Source organism: Alexandromys fortis, unplaced genomic scaffold (genome assembly GCF_014885135.2).
Source record: "Alexandromys fortis isolate MF-2015 unplaced genomic scaffold, M_Fortis_MF-2015_v1.1 scaffold_29, whole genome shotgun sequence".
Taxonomy (NCBI): Eukaryota; Metazoa; Chordata; class Mammalia; order Rodentia; family Cricetidae; genus Alexandromys; species Alexandromys fortis.
In genome coordinates, this window is record NW_026067891.1 from 3,948,785 (window position 1) to 3,968,541 (window position 19,757).

General features: G+C 44.1%; 1 protein-coding gene across 4 annotated transcripts in view; it reads left to right on the forward strand.

Moving 5' to 3' along the window:
• The window catches only part of Cramp1 (cramped chromatin regulator homolog 1), a 58,910-nt gene that overhangs the window by 530 nt on the left and 38,623 nt on the right, over nucleotides 1–19,757 (forward strand). The window contains exons 1-4 of one of the 4 annotated variants that reach the window (XM_050135519.1): nucleotides 938–959; nucleotides 1,223–1,563; nucleotides 12,593–12,786; nucleotides 19,254–19,407. In XM_050135519.1, the coding sequence (XP_049991476.1) occupies nucleotides 940–959; nucleotides 1,223–1,563; nucleotides 12,593–12,786; nucleotides 19,254–19,407 (709 nt within the window). In that variant the 5' untranslated portion in view covers nucleotides 938–939. Of the gene's footprint in view, nucleotides 1–937; nucleotides 960–1,222; nucleotides 1,564–12,592; nucleotides 12,787–19,253; nucleotides 19,408–19,757 lie in introns of those variants that run through there. The other 3 variants (XM_050135538.1, XM_050135545.1, XM_050135528.1) reach the window with 3 other exon arrangements.

Consider the following 19,757-nt stretch of genomic DNA (forward strand, 5'->3'; position numbering starts at 1 on the left):
CGAGTGGGTCCTGTTGGACTGACGCGGTTTTGCTCGGTGGCATTGGAACGGCTGGTTCTGGGAATGGGTTTCACTCCGTAGCGCAATGACAGGGTTCTGGGCACCTGGGTGAGGTGCTTAAAAGTGAATATGTTCAAAGAGAAGTCCTGTGAGTGAAATCCCTTAGCGTGGGTATGTGGTTCTGTGCCAGTTTTCTTAAGCCAGTATTAGATCAGACCCAAATAGGAAAATGCACACCGTTTGTTGCAGCACCATTTTGTGGTGTTACTTGGAGTTTTACGTCCCGGTCTCTACTTTCAATCTGTTTCCTTCTTAGCGTTGGTGCCTTGCTCTGTTTAGTTTTCATATTAAATGGGAATGTTCTCAGAAGTTGCGTTGAGCCTAGTGTCGCGTCTGCTGAAGAACGCAATGTCTCTCCTGCTTTATCACGTACACAGCCTATGCCTAAGATGTTGGAATGTACCTGATCCTTAGTTTATTCTGAGTGTAACTTCTCTAGGCTGCATATAATTGTTATTTTGTTTACCGATATTTTTATGACAGTGGCAGAAGTTATCACAAGAATTTTGTTGTTTCCAGCATTGTTTACATAGTTTAGTTCTGATTCTTGAAATCCGACTGGAACATAATAGTGTATGCTGTCACTTTTCCTGTGTTCCCTAACCTGTTCCGTGCAACAGGCTTTGTTGCACGAGCGTTGTAGTCGGTTCATCTCCCGTCTCCCGCCTGGGAAGGTTCCCGGAGTGCAGAGCCTCTCTCTTTGCATGCCAGCTTCGGAGGGAGCGGCAGCTTTGGCCCATGGAGCTCTGGGGGCTCCGAGGGCAGCGCGGGCCGTTGCACTAGGCAGGTGCGCGGCACGATCGCGCGCGTCTCCAGCGAGCAGAGGGGAGGCCAGGGGCCACGGGCGGTGCGGGGAGCGAGGCGGGCCCAGGTTGGGCCATGAGCTGCGGCGCCGAGGGGTAGGTGGCGGGACAGCGGCTCCTACAGCGCTGAGTCTAGGCCTTGCCGCCGTGCCTTCCACGACTCTGGGCGGTGTCGGCCAGCCTGGGTTGGGGGCATCCAAGGGCGGGGCGGGGTCCCGGTCCGGTCGGACTCAGCACTGTGCGGGCCCTCGGGCGGGCGGCGGGCGGCGCTGGAACAAACAACGGCCGCCATGTTGGGAGGCCGGCGGTAAACTTCTGCCCGTCGCCCTCCTCACCGCTCCTCGCCTCTCCCGCCGCAGGATGACAGTGAAGTTGGGCGACGCCGGCAGCGGGGAGGAAGGGCTCAAGAAGCTGGGCAAGCGGACGGCCGATGAGGAGTCTCTGGACGGAGAGGGGCCCGGCGGCGCGGACGCGGCGGAGGACAGCAGCAGCACAAAGAGGGACGGGCAGACCCCTCGGGCCGCCGGAGCCCCAGCACCACCCAGAGGGTTACCAGCGCCGTCCCCACCGCAGGGTAGTCCCCAAGACCAGCACCACTTCCTCAGGTCCAGCGTGCGACCACAGAGCAAGAGGCCCAGGAAGGACGCGCCCTGCGCTGTGGGTAGTGGTGGTGCCAGCGGTTCCGGGCCGCGCGGAAAAGGTAGGGACCCTATCCTTTGGCGGGTGGCACTTGCAGGGGCACGTGTCCTCTTCTACTTCTTCGAGTCTGTTACTTTTCTCTTTACACCAGGACAAGGGGCAGCGATTGTCCTTTCTCTGGGCAAGAGAAATAGATTCCCAAAGGGTCCCTGACGGCTTTCCATGGATGGCCATTTTAAATTACGCACAATAGCTCAAGACTAGGCAGAGAAAGTACTTGCTCTCTTTTCACACCTCAAGTGGTGGAAATGTAACAAAGGAACTGGCTTTTGAAATTTATGGGCCAGGGAGGTTGTTGATGAGAAATTTAAAAAGTACGGGTAGTGATGGCAGAGACTGGGTTTGGCTCATTGTCCGCCACCAAAGAGTTCCTGGCTTGAAAGTATGAAGAACACAAAAATGCCACCCTCAGAGTTTCAACCGAAGTAGACTTGGTGTCACAGAAAGGATCTCCACTTGATGAAATCAACGGCGACCTATCAGGAGGCAGCCCTCGGTGCTGTCCTTGTGTTGGGACTGTGACTGCTTTTCTGAGGCCTCTTAAAGAAGTAATTTTTTTAAAGTCCCATTTTGGTTCTTCACGTGCCTGTATTTCCTGGTCTGCTTTTGTTTATTTGTATTTCAACATGGATTCTATTAACTGTGCAAGCAATTGGCTCTTGCAATCATTTCTGACCAAGTTTGCCCTTTTCTCCCCACCCCTTTTTTTAAAAGACAAGATCTGTTAGGTAGCCCAGGTTGGCCTGGAATTTACTAAGTAGCCTTAGGCTGACCTTCGGTGCTTAGCAGTCTTTCTGCCTCAGCTTCCTGAGTGCTAAGATAACAAGCCTAAACTGATGTGCATGGTTTTTTCAAAAATACAAATGGAACATCAGTTTCCAATGTGTTCTCTAAACTTACAGCCAGGCATTTGGGGGGCAGAGGTGGGTTGATCTCTGAGAGTTCAAGATGTAATTGATTTACACAGCAAGATCTTGGCCACCTAGGGCTCCATAGTGAGACCCTGTATTTAAAAAACAAAACCCAGCTGGGTGGTGGCGCATACCTTTAATCCTAGCACTCCTAAGGCAGAGGCAGGCCGATTTTTGTGAGTTTGAGGCAATCCTGGTCAACAGAGTGAGTTCCAGGGCACATTCCAAAGCTACGAGAAACCCTGTCTCCAAAAAACAAACCAAAACCAAAACACTTTTTTACAGCACTTGAACTATTATAGTTTATTTTGTTGTTGTTATTGTTTCTTTGGGAAGTATTGATAGAAATTACCACGATGATCCTGGTAGTTTTAAAGAGGGAATGTTTAAAGAGGGGTGGTTTAAAGAGGGTTAGAAGAGCTAAGAGAGAAGTTGAGGATCTGACCCAAATGTGCTCCATTAAACTCTCTCTGCCTTGTCCTCCTCTGGAAGGCTGGCCTTCAGATTCATGGCCGTACCACAGGATAAAGCCTTTTGAAGTGAGTATGCTTACTTAAACATCTAAGCTCGAGGTAACTTTGTATGTTTCCAGAACTAAAAGTTGCCTCACATAAGTTCATTTTAGTGTTAGAAGAACATGAATTTACATAGCTTAATTGTTTTTGTAAAACTGCTTTTTACTAGAAGATACAGGTACGCTTAAACTTCTTGGGTCTATGTTAAGCTTTTATGTTCTTCGGGTGCTTTTGGTAATGGTATTTCAGAAAAACTACTTACATTATGCCCTTGCCCTCTCAATTCTCTATTCAGATTTGCTTTTCTGTCAGAGATGTACTCAAGAAAAAAGGAACGATAGCAATCATTGGTGCCTCTTGAAGTTTGACTGCTGGGAGGAAATATGTTGGTGTAAGCGCACTTACTTATGTATTGCTATGTACCTAGCTGTATGTAGAAGAGGTGCCAAAACTGACATCCAGTGGATGGGAACTGTGAAGTGACGAAAGGAGCCTTGCTTTTGTTTGCACGGTGGAAAAGGCTTCCTAGTTAACTTGTCCCTTACATCATTGGTGCTTCTGGTTCTGATTCTTGTCCACGATGTGACTTACCATAGAGTAAGCTATAGCCATGCTTCTAGGAGGGAAGTGAGAGTCTGTTTCTTTTGACAACATTTTTGGCAGTGCCTGCCTGTCTGCTGAGTACTCTTGGTAGTTGTCATCCACTCATGGGATGCACAGACTCTTTGGATGTACTTCATGCCCTGGTCATCTCCATTCTGGCTTTGGAGAAACCTTTGCTTAATCATCACCTCAGTCCACTCCAGGAGGAGTCAGGTGTGACCACATGCTTATTCATGCTGTGTAGCCAACCCTTGGAAATGGTTCTCTGGAGGAACATTTCTCTTCTGCCCTGGAAATCTCCACTGTGGCTCTTCAGCATGGGTCACTAGGAAGGGAGGAATGCCTGCAATTTTAGTCTCACTTGGAAAAAAACATGACTTGCATATGTGAAAAAGGCTCACAGCTAAAGCAGTGGCGGTTCTTTTGCTTGTTGGCTTCCCATCTTTCCAAGTCCCATCCTGATGGGAATTTGGAAGGAAGGACTTATGAAGAAGATGGAGGTTCTCCTTGTCTGCTTTTCTGTACATAGCTCTGCTTTCTTTCTCTGAGGACATAAGAGTAGATTCTTTGATTTGAATGAAAACAATTTTTATTGTATTTTGTTTGTTTGTTTGTTGTTAATGATAATGGGAGAGAAGACTTAGTGCCCCCATGACAGGCATTTTCATTTCTGTAACTTTTTTGAATGTAACTTTTTATAGAAGCTGGTTTACTGTTTCTGTACTGAATTCAAGCTAGAGCAGAAATAGCAGATCTGCTTGATTCTTCCAGCCCTGCCACACTGTCTGGGAGACTTGAGGACCCTTCTGTGACTGAAACCCAGAGTTACTGAGACTGTTCCTAAGAACCTAGGCTGGGACCGAGAGCCTTCTGTTGTTTGTCTGGTTCACACACCGGAGCACTACTCAGCAAATAGTGCGTCTCTCTGAGCCTCGGTTTCCTACCTTTAAAAAAAGAAAACAATGGAGAGATGGCTCCACAGTTAAGAGAACTGACAAGTGCTCATGGTTTCCAGCACCCTATGGTGGACAACAGCTATCTCTAACTGCAGTTCCAGGGGATCTGATGCCCTCTTCCAGCCTCTGTGTACTCTGCATGTATACAGTACACAGACATACATGCAGACAAAACACCCATACATATAAAATACGTTTTTTTAAGAAGGTGTGTTTAAAAGATGCTTTCTAAGCTTTTCAGCTCTTGCAGTCCATTTTCCACTTTGGAAAGAGGTTTGAACTAGCAGTCCAGGGCTCAGCTTTCACTCCAGAGCTCTTAGATGCCTGGTCCATGTGTATAGCAGGGCAGAAGTAAGTCATAATGCCTGAACTATGGATTTCCTTTTGAGTAGGCAGGTGTGCTCGTGGCTGAGACCCGTACTTACCATCTTACCCTTTAGGGTTGAAGAATTCGACTTTATAGAAGGGACTTGGAGCTCATCCGTTCTCAAGAGAACTTTCTGCAAGATAGGCTTGCTGAAAGCTACATGTAGTTCTAGATCCCGTGAACTTCTGCTTAGCTTTTGCCTTTAGGATTGTGCCAAGCAGGAAACAGCCAGAATATTACCTTCCTCCATGTAGGTGGGGATGCGCTGAGGGCCTGGTGCTGCTTCACTGCTTTGCAGCCACTTTCAAGGCTTGTCACAAGGCGTGTACCCAGCATTCACTTGCTGCTGGGCTACAGTGGCATGTCCCATGAGGCCTCTGTGTTCACACTGTTCAGAGGAGAGGTCAGCGCATCTAAAGACTGAAGGATAGAGCACTGTGGTTCCTCTACCCAGTCTAGTTAAATGAGAATGGGGCAGAGCCCATTGTAGGTATGCATGAGCAGTGACATCAAGCAATGCCAAGCACATTGAGGCCCAGGCAGAAGAGGAAGAAGGAGACTCTGTCTTGCTTTCAGCCACACCCTCTGTGATATCACATACAATGGAAGACAGCCTGAACATGTGATCCCTATTTCTGACATAGACCACACCTGTTCTCAATGTGTAAGAAGAGCCAGGGTGCACAATCCTTAGACTTCTTGTGATGACACCAAGGCAGAGAGCAAATTATCAAAACTGTGTAATTTTGTTTTTGAGACAGGGGCTCACTCTAGCTCAGGCTGGCTTTCAATTCACAAAGGGCCTGCTGCTGCAGCTCTCATGTGCAAGTATATTACTCAGAGGTTCGTGATAAATCATATGGTTCAAGGAAGTTGTTAAGTAGGTAAGGTAACATTTGCTACTGTGTTGAAGGCTGGCTACAATAACTCTGGCTGGCCTTGAATTTGCATTGTAGACAAATTGGCCTAGAACTCACAGAAATCTACCTCCAGCCTCTGTAGTGCTGGGATTAAAGGCATGCACTACTACGCTTAACTCATTTCCTTTTAAGGTTGAAATTAATGTAGTTTCCATGGTGTCTACCTTAGTAGGATTGCCTTTTGCTAGTAAAGAGTGCTTTGCATCTTGATATTTGTGCCTTATTTTGGAGTGTATAGAAACTATTTCAGATAGCACAGTCACAAATTGAAAAATTGATGTTGTCATAGAGTATATAGAAGGCTTTTGTTAGGTTGAATAACTGTGATGATCTTAGGACTAAAGAATAATATAAAACCACCTAAAAACATTTGTTTGTAGTTCCATAGGGATAAAAGGTTTTGACTGTAGAAAACAATGAGAAAAATTCCAGTAGTAGTCCCTAAGGAGGATTTATGTTTTTATAGAAACAATGGGATTTTAGTTGTGCTTTCTTTGTTTGTGGGAGGGATGGAAGGACCTTTGAGGTTGACACTGAGCTTTGCAGGTGTGAGAACAAGATCTCTGCCGAGGTGATAAATGAGTAACGTAGGGAGAGAACTGAGGCTCTAAGTCATCTTCAGGGTGTAAAGGAGGGCATTTTAGAGTCTGGTCACCTTGGAAAGGTCTCACGGAACAGTTGGAGCATATAGATGGCATCTTTGGGGACAAGTTGGATACCAGAGTTGAGAGGGATCCTTATTTGTCTATTGAACACTTTTCTTCTGAATCAAGCAGTGTCTTTGAATGAGAGTTGATGATGGGGCTGGGCCAGTGGTAAGAGTTTGGGTTCGTCCCTTGAGATGGCAATCACTGAGTACTGGCTACTTCTGAAGAGTTCCTTCTGGGTGACCTTGGTAGGGATGGTACCTCTTAGACACCTCTGCGACTCTACAAGCAAAGCTGCTTGAACTAGCTTCTGATGTGAATGTCCTATGCCAGCATCACATAGCATCTGAGATTCCCTTCATGAACTCTTGCCTTTTGTCTTGACTATGTATATTGTAGATTGAAGTGGCCTTGTTGAGCCTTGGTGGTATGTAGCATCCTTGGCTCCTGTGAAATGTCTCTGTCCTATATGCTGCAAACATAGAACATAGGAATGCTTTTCTGTTCTGGAATCGAGAGTGGGCAAGTTTGTAGATGATTCTGAAACACCGTCCTGAGAACAGACTAAATGAACAGGCCAATGTCTGCTGCTCTGGAGTTAATGTTTTTAGTTCACAGAAGGAAGCTCACAAACCACAGAGAGAGAGACAGTGAGTTAATGTTCTTTTAAAACATGGCAGTTCAATGCCAGTCTAGTCTACACAGGCTCCAAAGCTACAGAGAAACCCTGTCTTGGAAAAAAAAAATATGGCATATTATAATGGTATTCTTTGAAGTGGACCAAATTGTTCTTGTTCTCTTCCTTCCCACTCTCCTTTCTTTTCTCTCCTCCCTCCCTTCTCTATTTTCTCTCCTTCCTCTTCCTCTCCTCCTTCTCCAACGTCTCATCAATAGTGATAATTCCCAAACCCAATTGTGAAGTTTGTAAAAATGTATTTTTAAGAAATAGAAAATTTTCAAAGTCCTAATACCTGCTGTTCATGAACTGTGTGGTTTTGGAGAGGTCATTTAACCTCAGTTTCCTTATCTTTCACAAACTGAGGATAGACCTCAAGGTCAAGTTTCAAACTTTGTCCTTTTTAGAATCCTGATTTTGTAGCCCTGTGTATAAGAAAAACTGCTGCCATATGATGGTTTGGTCAGAGAGAAAGAAGATATTCGTGTGTGTGTGTGTGTGTGTGTGTGTGTGTGCGCACACGTGCGTGTGTTTTGAAGTTGAAGTCATAGTCTATTACTCCCAAGCTTGCTGTATACTGAATAGCCATTTAGCAGTGAGGAGCTACTCTGTTTTCTCATCCTTCCTGGTTAATAGGCAGGGTGATTTTTGTCTTCCTTAGGTAATGTCGTCCCGTACATGCTCTGGAGACTCCTACTATAATAAGCATGGTGAACTGTATAAATAGAGAGGAAAATGTTGGAATTGGTTGGGCACAGCTGGCCCAGTAATGGGTTTTGTGGTGGAGTCTTCGGAACCTGGGTGTACTTGTGTGGAGACTGAGGCACAGGCGGCCAGGAGCAAGCTAGTGTTCAGTGGCTCCTTGTCTGCCTGCACTGCTTCTGAGCTGTCGCTGAGCTTCTGTTGCATGGAGCCTGATGCCAAGCTTAGACCTGGGAGAATAGGACCTTGTCCTTGCTTTCAGGGGACTCTCCGCTGGGGAGCCTGTTTGTATATGCCGTGTCTCTTCACGTTTCAGGGGCACTATCATGCTATCAGCAAAGCCCTCTGTGCTCTCCAAAGCACCCACGGAGCCTTGACCTTCTTACCTGCCTCTGCACCCATGGATCCTTGGCCTCTGCACCCTGGGGAAGCTTCCAGTCCTTGCAGACTTCCCCAAGCCATTTTATCATCTTGCATTTTTACTTCTGTTTTCCTGTTCACCTTGGTCACTTGCTGTTTCCCTCTGCATTTTCTGCACTGAGCCTCTTCCAAGCTGTTGTTATTATAGTCCACCAGTGTTCCTCGTTCCTGTTTTTATTCTTTTTGTCTTTCATCTGAAATTCTGGAGGAAGACTAGTGTCAGCGTTATTTCTCCAAAACTGTTGTTTTCTAGGATGCTACATAGTAAATGCTAGAAATAGTGGCATGGAGTGATTTCCTTTTGTACTTAAATATCCAGGTTGCCTTAATTTCCCTCCTGAGGATATAAGACTTTTGAAATATAAGAAGGAAGGGCCAGATATCTCAAGCAAATAGCAGGCCCTTGGAATGGTAGGTAGCTGTTGCTCTGAGTGGTTGCTTGCTGCCTCAGCCCTTCTCACTGATGTAGATTTGTGATTGGGATTGAGATTTGGTCTATCCTATACCTGAGGTTCCTTCTACCTCAGATTGGCATTCATTCAGTTTCCCATAAACTTCAGTCTTCCTTATTTAGGTCACCAGTGAACCAGTGAAATCTCATGACATTGGTCAGACACTTGGATTCTGGGGTTTGAAATGGTGTGTCTGTTATTGTTGAGTATGCTAGTGCCAACATTGACTAAAAGAAACTAACCTGAGTGGGGGGCAGGCTGACTGACTGGCTTGCTGTTACTGTGGAGAAGAGAGGTTGTGTTTCTTAGGAAACTAGAAATAACTCAAAAGTCTTCCATTGTGGGGGTGCAGAGGTGGACAGACAGCACTTCCTGAACTGCAGCATCTAAAGAATTATGGGTTCCTGTGAACCACATATCCTGGTATTTGAGAACTGTTTTAATTTGTGACTTGATTCCCAGTTCACCACAGAAACATCTCCTGTCTCCCTGAAGTACTGTCACACCCTACCTGTTGCAAACACTTTAGGAAGCCCCAGGTTTGTTGTGCTGAAAGGATGGTCTTGAGATTTGTCCAGCTCTTCCTTGGACTGCTGTGTACCCAGGGACCTGAGTAGCATTGCTGGTGTAGATGCAGACTGTAGTCTATTTTCATTCTGTGGCTGTGTTCAGAGCAGTAAATATTGAATATCAAATACAACACTGAGTGTATTAGCAATTTCCACTCTGAGTAAAATGCTTTGCATTATCTAGGAAGGTTACCATGAGCCATGTGATGTCATTAACTATTGGAAAACTGGTGTGAGTTTAAGGAACTAGGTTTCTTTTGTATGTTTTAATTTATTTATTTATTGTTTGTTTGTTTGTTATAGGGTTTCTCTGTAGCTTTGGAGCCTGTTCTGGAACTATCTCTTGCACAACAGGCTGGCTAGCCTTGAACTCGTAGAGATCCGCCTGCCTCTGCTTCCTGGGTGCTGGAATTAAAGGTGTGCACCATTATTGTCTGGCTTATTTTTATTTATTTTGTGAGGTAGGGTCTCTCTAGAACTCACTACATAGACCAGGATGGCTTAGAACTCAGAGAGATCTGCCTGCCATTGCCTCTTGATTGTTGGGATTAAAAGTATGCACCACCATGGTTTTTATTCTTAATCAATATTTAAATACCTTATGTTATTTAGGTTACTACTAGGTAACTAGACAGTTTGGTTCTGGTAAGCCATTGATTTCTGTGTTGTTTTTATAAGCCTGATAGTATTGCCTCTTTAAGTTAACCCACACATATCTAAATGAGAGACCAGAGCCCATTTGATGTGGCTAGCTAGCTAAAATGTTTTCCATGGGTGCAAATGTGAAGTTTTCTGAATAATGAGATGTTTTCAGATATTGTACCTTGAAATATGGCTGCTCTTTGATTCACAGTGAAGTTACCTCCTAATAAACTCACAATAGGGTAGAGACTATGCTAAGTTGACAGTCCACTTAATAGCCCCAAGTTGTGGATAGAGAGATGGCTTAGCAGTTAAGAAATCTTGCAGATTGTTGAGAGAACCTGAATTCAGTCCCAGCATCAATGTCAGGTATCTCACAACCATCTCTAAGTCCAGTTCCAGGGGATCTGGTGCCCTCTTCTGGCCCCCCAAGGCACTTTCACACATTCACATACAGAGATACACAGAACATGCACATACACAAAATAAAAAGAATAAAAATCTTTTAAAAAGTATAAAAACTATCTGAGTTAAGCATTCCCATAAAGAATTATCTCTCCTTTTGATCTTGTCATTGTTTAGACACGTAGCTTGATGCCATTGTCCAACATCTAGAGAATATTATATTGGACATTGACAGGCTAAGAAATGATTGACATCCCAGCACTCTAGAGGCAGGCGGAGGATCTCTATGAGTTCAAGGCCAGCCTGGCCTACAAGAGCTAGTTCCAGGACAGGCTCCAAAACTACAGAGAAACCCTGGCTCAAAAAAAAAAAAAAGAGAGAGAGAGAGAGAAGGAAGGAAGGAAGGAAGGAAGGAAGGAAGGAAGGAAGGAAGGAAGGGAAAGAGAGAAAGAAAGAAAGGAAAGATTGAGATCCCAAGGGTGATTCCACATCATACCCTCATCATTGGTGAGTATGCGCAGTGACACAGACTACAGCATATACATAAGGGCTGACAAAGCTGATAGAGGGAAAATCAGGTCTCCGATTTCCTGTTCTCAACAGCCCCTGCTTGAAGCCTTTATGTGTGTTCTAATACTTTGTTCAGATAGTCTTTTCAAGTGTTATGGGTTAATGGGCTTCTGATTCTGTGTTTGTATGTGGGTGTGTGTTTGAGACAGGGTTTCTCTCTGTAACAGCTCTGGCCTAGAACTTGCTTGATAGACCAGGCTGTCCTCAAACTCACACCTACTTCTGCCTCCCGAGTGCTGCTATTAAAAGCATGCTCCACTGCTTGGCTGGACTTCTCATTTTTAATTTTTTTATCTTTCACACTCTTCTATGAAGCTACTTCGTTTACTCCCCAGTAAAGGGAAACTCTAGGGGTGAGTAGCCCTGAAACTCTCCAGGAGGAGTCTCACCAGGATGACTAGAATTTTCTGATCCAGACACGCTACAAAGGCCTATAAACCTAGTATTTGGGAGACTGAAGCAAGAACGTTGTCATTCATTCAAGGCAAGCCTGGGCTACTGAATGAGACTGACAAAATCGCCATTTGTTTTTTAAAGGATTTTTTCTTCTGTGGTCTTACTTTCTCATAAGATTGTTTCAAGCTTGGAAGGTGTCTTGGTCCTACAATTTTATAAAAGGAGATTGCTGTTTAAAATGGGGTGCTGTGATATCCTGTTTCCTACAATAAGAAGCAGCTCAGCAGGCAGAGCATGAGGCTAGGGCATAAGTCCTTCATCTGTGACCTCATTTTTGTCTTCAGGACCCCTTACATTTTATTGATCTACCCTGTTGGCAAAGGATTTGGAAAGATTTTGCTAAAAGTCAGGGACTGATGCTTCAGGAGAACTTCTAAGAGTGGCAGTACTTTAGGACCCCAGAGATAATGCTGAGGCAGAGAAAAAGATAAGGGAAGGGGTCTTAGTATGGAAATGATAAGCTCAGTGATAGAGTGTTTGCCTAGCATGTACAAAGCCCTTGGGTTCAAATTTTTATAAAAAAGACTAGGAGTCTTCACACTATAACACTTTAGGCATTAAGTGGTCTGTATTCAAAAATGCCAGTCTTACTTATGTAGACAGTCTTTTACACATAAAATGCCTTCTGTTACTTAAAAGTTCAGTTTGTCTATTCAAAAATATGGTAAGGGACTAGAGAGATGCACACTGGTTAAGAGCACTAGCTGCTCTTTTAGAGGACCCAGGTTCAATTCCCAGCACCCACATGGCAGTTCACAACTGTCTGTAACTCCAGTTCCAGGGGATCTGACACCTTTATACCAATGCGGATAAAATAAAGTTAAATAAATTATTTTTAAAAAAATCTTTAAAAGACTCTGGTTAAGAGTATTTCAAATAAAAAAAAACACATTTGAACAAGAATCAGGATGCAATGTGATTCTTGGATTTGCTACAAGGACAAGGATTATACCTTTGAGTATGGACAGAATGTCAAATTCATTGTATTGTTAAAATAGCCCACACAGTCTCTCTCCTTTCAGTACAAGCATTTTAGATTCATTCATCTTGTCAACTCTGCCAGGTCTCAGCAGCTTTTGGGTGCTCTTTTGCTGGCATCTCCTGTTGAAGAGTTATGGTTGGGTTGGGCAGTGGCCCTGTCCTTGGTGCCCCCTTATCCTCCCTGCTCCTGTTCCTCAGCTTTCTGGAATAGGTCACTGTATAGTCCTTTCTCTCCAAGGAGGTGACGGTGGCGCATCATCTTCTGGAAACATATCTGTGGTTGCTCCTGCCACCCCTGCAGGAGGTTCGCGTTCCTCTTCCCGGAACTTAGGCTCTTCAGGGCCTGAGAAGGAAGAAGGAAAGAAGGTCCGGAGGCAGTGGGAGTCATGGAGCACAGAGGACAAGAATACCTTCTTTGAAGGCCTCTATGAGGTGAGTCGTAAACATGAGACAAAAACCCACAAGCAGTCATCCTCCTGAGTTCTCCCTGTTTACCTCATGTTTCTTCCCTTTGCTGCATAGCTGTTAAATGGGCAGGTTCTATCAAGGAGCCCCAGAAGTGGCCAGGGCAGTTGTTATCTCCTTCCTGGGGCTATTAGGATGAATCTTCTTTTTCAAGACTTGATTATGGCCGGGCGATGGTGGTGCACGCCTTTAATCCCAGCACTCGGGAGGCAGAGGCAGGCGGATCTCTGTGAGTTCGAGGCCAGCCTGGTCTACAAGAGCTAGTTCCAGGACTTCTTGCCTGGAGTATGACCTGCCTCAGGGCCTTTGCTTCCTTGGCTGTGCAGTGACTGATTTGGTGGGTATGCCGAAGTACAAAAGGACAAACAGATACCTACCCCTGTCATCCAGAAGATATTGCAGATAACTTAGAGCCAAATCCCCAGACTCACTGTCTACTGATGTGGCTATGCCCTGCCAGCTGTCTTCACTGGGAAGTTTGCTTCTCACAGCCCTGTAGGTATTTGTGAACACATTTACATTAACATCAAATGTATTTTTCACTGTGATCATTTTTTAAGGATTTATTTGTTTTAATTTTATATGTATGTGTATTCATGCAACATGCATGCAGTACCCCTCAGAGGACAGCAGATGCCAGATACCACTAGAACTGCAAGTACAGATGATGGTGAGCTGCCATGTGGGTGCTGGGAATTGAACCTAAACCCTCTGGAGTAACAGCCTATGCTCTTAACCACGGAGCTCTTTAATTCATTAAAACAAGAACAAATGCCTATAAATGTGCTGCAGCCATCGTCATTTCTTTATGTGCTATTTGGGCTAATTGTTGGTCCAATAATAGAGTTGAGTAGGTTGCAGTAGATGTGTCCCTTGGGCATGTGCCTGTATGTCTGTGTGTCTCCACCATCTCCAGGGTCTTGTGCATGCTAAAAAGGAATTTACTACCAGGATGATTCCCAAGCCTATTTATCCATTTTTATGATTTTTTTTTTTATTCCTTGCAGATTCTGTCATTGTAAATAACACTATAGTGAACATCTTTGTTTTCATTCCTTATTTTAGATAATTTCTTTGGCATGTTGTCTTAATTAGTGAGCCTTGTCCTCTTAATAGTTAATTCACTAGAGATAGGGTACACCTTGCCAAGTCTAGGAAGGACAAGCTCAACACACGAATGAGGCCTAGGAATTTAAATCATGAAGTATTTATAGAAGATTAGAAAAGGAGACACTTCTACTGGACTATAGACTTGGTTTCATTATATTCCTGTGGCTGGTATTGCTCCTTCCTGTGGCTCATAGGCTAAGTTCTGCCCCATTTCAGGTGGGTGTGATTGATATGTTCATGTGATTCAACTTTTGTTATCTATAGAGAGAATGAAATAGGTACATACAAGACTTGTTAGGAGAGTTACAAAATCTTTGAAACAGATGTGAAAGGGCTCTTTTTCTTTTCACAGTTATAATAAAGCACATCTGTATAGATTATATCTTCCTATCAGAAGACTTGTGATTCTTGATGGGTTGTAAGAGTGTGCAACTGTTAGTGAGTCTTTTCCTAAACTGTAACTACTATGGTGTTCTTTTTTCCTTCCTGGAAGACTGAGCTGTGCAACGTGATCTGGTCATCCAGCTGCAGAAAGTGAGGTGTGACACCTCTGCCATTCTTCAGGTGCATAGAGCATCGCCTCCAAGTTGCGCTAGCCTTGTTTCCTTTAGGTCTCCTGAAATCCTTGATTAGAAATAATGTTCTTAATGTTTTCTGTGGTTGTTACAGGGAGATGGAGAGAAGGGAAGAGAGTTATTCTAGTTTGGTTGCTATTGCTCTAATAAACACCATGACCAAAAACAACTTGAGGAGGAAAGGGTTTCCAACTGCCAGGTCATAAACTATCACTGAGGTTTTGATGTCAGGATAGGAACTCAGATATTGTGGGAATTCAGTCAGATAAGCCAATGGTATTGGGTGACTCAGCCCTATGGGCACGGTCTTCTTTGGGTACATGACCAGGTAAGAACTGAGGACGAGGGTCTTGCTCACGCTCTCTGGGACAATGAGGGAACTGGCAGAGCTATAGCTTAGCTTTCCCCTTGCCCCTGAGGAATGAGGTTCTCCAGCAGAATCAGTGGAACAGTTGGTGACTTGACCCAGACTCCTCATTCTCTCTTGTAGTCATTGCACACGGATTTGACTTAATAAAAGGTAAAACAGTCTTCAGGATTCCCGCTGTACCTGTCTTCCAATGTGACCTGACCCAGAAAGGCCCAGCAACTAGTCTGCATGGATGGCCATCCAGAGTAAATTGGATGCAGAAACCATGGAAGAACACTCCTTACTAGCTCTCTTCCCGTGGCTTGTTTAGATAGCTTTCTTTTTATACAACCCAGGATGGTATGCCCAGGGTCAGCGCTGCCCATACTAGGCTGAGTTCTTCCACGTGAACCATTTTTCAAGAAAATGCCCCACAGTTTAATACAATGGAGACAGTGCAAGAGTGTGTATGTCTGCCTTATGTCTCATTTGGGGTCTGACTAAAAGACCCTGGTGTCTGTTTGGCCAGTGTAATTGTCAAATGCACGCGCACATGAGAGTATGCATAAAAATACTGGGAATGAAACCTTTGTGCGTGCTAGACATGATTTCCCCCCATTGAATAGATTTGCACACTCTCACTACCTTTTTGAGGAACCTAGTCTGATTTATTTACCACCAGTGAAGACCTAGTTCACAGCAACACTCCTAACAGAGGAAACTTCTTGTCCTGACCCTGAGGGTACTGGTGACTGACCAGATGCAGGGACTCTGCTGCTGTCTTTTCTTGTCTATTTCTTCTCTCTTGCTTAAGATACCCACATCTCTAGCTCTGATGAGGACAATTTTGAGTGTGAAATCATTGTTTTTTTCAAGTGATAGTCGATCTGTACTCTCCCCTGTGACTAGCAATGCTAAAAGTGAGCCAAGGTGGTTGGGTGTGCCTGAGTGGAAGGACCTTGGACCTTGGCTAAGTCCTTTTGGTTTCAGTGGTGTTTTTGTATGAAGCCTATAACTGTGCTTTCATTTTATTTTATTTTATTTTATTTATTTATTTGGTTTTTCGAGACAGGGTTTCTCTGTGGCTTTAGAGCCTGTCCTGGAACTAGCTCTGTAGACCAGGCTGGTCTCGAACTCAAAGAGATCCCCCTGCCTCTGCCTCCCGAGTGCTGGGATTAAAGGCGTGTGCCACCATCGCCCGGCTCATTTTATTTTAAATCATTAATCTTTTTTGTTTCTTTTTGGTTTTTGTTTTGGGTGTTTTGTTTTATTTTGTTTTTCCAAGACAGGGTTTCTTTGAAGATCCACCTGGCTCTGTTTCCTGCATGCTGGAATTAAAGGCACATGCCGCTACCACCCTCCCAGCTCATTAATCTTTTTAACCATACTATACTTAATTTACTGCATTGGGAACTGTGGAGGCTTTGTCTCTGATATCAATCTCAAAATACCCTACCCTCCAGTGGCTTACCATCATATCAGAGACATACAATGCAGGGGGATTGTAGGGCACATACTCAAGTCTCACAGACAGTATAGTGTGAGAATACAGGTTCAGAAGTCATAAATAAGACAGGCCTCATGGCAGTGAGGTTGTCTGTGTCTCTTTCTTGTTCAAGTTACCAATTACTGAGGAGTTAAGTTAGCTTTTCAGCTGACACAGGAAGGTATTTTAGACCCAGCTTTACCTTTGCATGATTAGATGCCTGTGTTACCTCCTTTGTACAAGATTGGGTATCAGTCTGTTGCCGTGGGTTACCTCCAATTCCCCATCCTCTTAGTTTAGTCTTGAATATGCTTCCAGTTTAGGTTTTTTTAAAGGAATGAGTAAGCTTTAATTTAAATCAATTTATCTTTAAAACTATTTCAGACTTTAAAAATGTTATAAACGGCCAGTGAGGTGGCTCAGCAGGTTAAGCTGTTGTCATTATGCGTGACCACCTGTCTTGATCCCTAGGACCCATATAGTCAAAGGAGTAGACTCGACTCCCACAAGTCCCCTAACTTCCACGTTTGTACTGTGATGCATGCACTCACATGAACTCTTACACACATACATACACACTCCAAAATAAAATAATAAAAAACAAAATTTCCTAGCAGCAATGGGTCTTTGATTTATCTTGCCCAGTTTTACATGAGAGCTGCCACAGTTGTGATGCCAGCCCAGGCCACTGTTTTCAGGTGGGACCTTCTAGACCATTCTGGGTATCAGCAAATACCACATGTTCCATCATTGTTTGTTTTCCAAGATAGGGTTTCTCTGTAGCTTTGGAACCTGTCCTATAACCTTCTCTGTAGATCAGGCTGGCCTCCAACCAACAAAGAACTACCTGCCTCTCTCTCCTGAGTGCTAGGATTAATGGCATGCACCTCCTTTGCCTGGCTCCAATCATTCTTTTTTACATTAGTTTAAACAACCTGACTGCTTTTACCTGGCACAGCAGTCACTGTGAAATCTGTTCAGTGACAATCTTGCTTCCATTGCTTTGTGTCACAAGGTTACAGATCTCTTTTGGGGGAGGAGGGGGTTTGAGACAAGAGTTTCTGTGTATAGCTTTGGAGTCTGTTCTGGAACTTGTTCTGTAGACCAGACTGGTCTCAAACTCACAGAGATCGCCTTGTCTCTGCCTCCCAAGTGCTGGGACTAAAGTCACGTGTCACCACTGCCCTGCTGTGCTACCCCGCTCAGCCAGATCTCTTTTGAAGAAGGGCCTCTCTTTCTTTCCCTTGGTGTTTTACACACCTGTGTATGTATATGTGGATACATGGAGCCTGCTTTATTGTGTGGATTATAATCCATTCACCACTGATTTGTGCCCATATGGTTTTGGTACAAATTGAAACCTGTCTTTTCTTGGTTCAGGTCTCACTTTGGGTATCTCCAAGTGTTCCACACTCATCTGGCACACAACACACCCTGCACAGCCCTGGAATTAGCCATTTTGCAGAATGCCTGTATTCTCCATGAAGATAAATAGATAGAGATAGATAGATAGATGATAGATAGATAGATAGATAGATAGATAGATAGATAGATAAGAAATTCATATCTGGACTCAGGGGTGCTATTGCCATAGTGTCCTCTCAGTACTTCTTACTATATAATTTTCTACCAGATAGCTGCTTCTCTATATCATATAAAGAAACAAGCCTGTCCCTTTCTGAACGGAGATGGAGGAAGAGTAGATGGGGGGGAGGGGGTAGACGGGAAAAAGGACAGAATGGGAGGAGAGGAAGGAGAGGAAACTGGTTGCTATGTAAAATAAATAAAATAAAAATGTTATTTAAATTAAAAAAAAAAAAAAAGAACACAGGAACACAAGTTACGTTCTCAAATTTCAACCACACCCTGATTTTGAAGGAGGCCTTCTAGGAAGGATTGACCCTGAGGTATGGTCAGAATGCCTTCTGTTTGGATCTATTCCCAGGGTTTGTGTTTGCCAATTCTGTTTGATGACACTTTCTGTAACCCATTCTTTTATTCTAAGGTGCTCTGTGGTGGCAGCCTGACCTCTCTTCCCATGGTGTCCTACTGTTTGCATGTTTCCCTCATGGTCCCTTAAGGGTTACCCAAGATCACGCTGTTTGTCCCAGTGATGAGCCTTATGCCTTTTTTGCTTTTCGGCTATTTTAATTTGTTTCATGCTGCCACAACATGCACAAAACTGAAATCTCTCTTCTCTCTCCACTAGAGGTTGAACCCAGGGCCGTATGTGTTTTGTGATTGAACTATATCCCTAGCCCATAGTGGCACCTTATTTTTATATCTTAGCAAGAAGAAATGCTGTGTCCTCTCATGGCAGAACACAAGCTAGCAGAATGCTTCCTAAAGCTCCTTTTATAAGGGCCTTATTGTCACCAGAAGGAATTATCCCTTGCAAACCTGTCTTTTGGGGCTGGAGAGATGGCTCAGTGGTTAAGAGCATGGCCTGCTCTTCCAGAGGTCCTGAGTTCAATTCCCAGCAACCACATGGTGGCTCACAGCCATCTGAATGAGATCTGATGCCTGCTTCTAGCCTGCAGGCAGACACACAGACAGAATATTGTATACATAATAAATAAATAAAATATTTTTAAAAAGCCTGTCTTTACTGCCATCACATCTACAATATGAACTTAGAGAGCACACACACTCAAACAATGGCAAAGCCCTGCCTCTGGTGCTGTCCATGGACAGGGATAGTTCTGTCCCTGAGTTCTATTGCTGCTTTATTCTAAGTAAAACTTGAGAGTCTAAGGAAGTAAAGTTGAAGTTTATATGTGCAGAAGTACCTTGAAGGACAACCATCTTGTACATAGCTGGTCACTCTTTGATTCTTGACGATGCCTATATCATTAAAATAATAATGTTTTATTTTTAACTGCTGTGCTTTTATTGTGGAATTTTTGTTTTCTAGCATGGAAAAGATTTTGAAGCTATTCAGAACAATATTGCTCTAAAATACAAGAAAAAGGGCAAGCCTGCCAGCATGGTGAAGAACAAGGAGCAGGTCCGGCATTTCTACTACCGCACCTGGCACAAGATTACCAAGTACATTGACTTTGACAATGGTGAGTGTTCTACAGACTCAGTCTCTGGGAGACCATTAGGCAGAGTTGGTTCTTTTCAGGCAAATACCCAATGTCCTCTTTGTGATACCATCCTCACTTAGCTGCTCACTATAGGACTTGCCTCCTAATGCTTTGCTTGGTGGCATATCCAGAGGCTGTTGGTCAAACTTAACTGTGAGGAAGCTGCCCATACCTGTGGTACAGGGGTCTTACTGCTGTTTGAGTTAGGTTTTTTTGTGTGTTTCAACATCTGTGTGTTTGTGTGTGTGCATGTGTGCCTGCACACCCTGAAGTCACCTCAATAGGTTGGAAAAGTGTTCTTCCAAGGTGGCTCAGACTGAGCCTTGTTA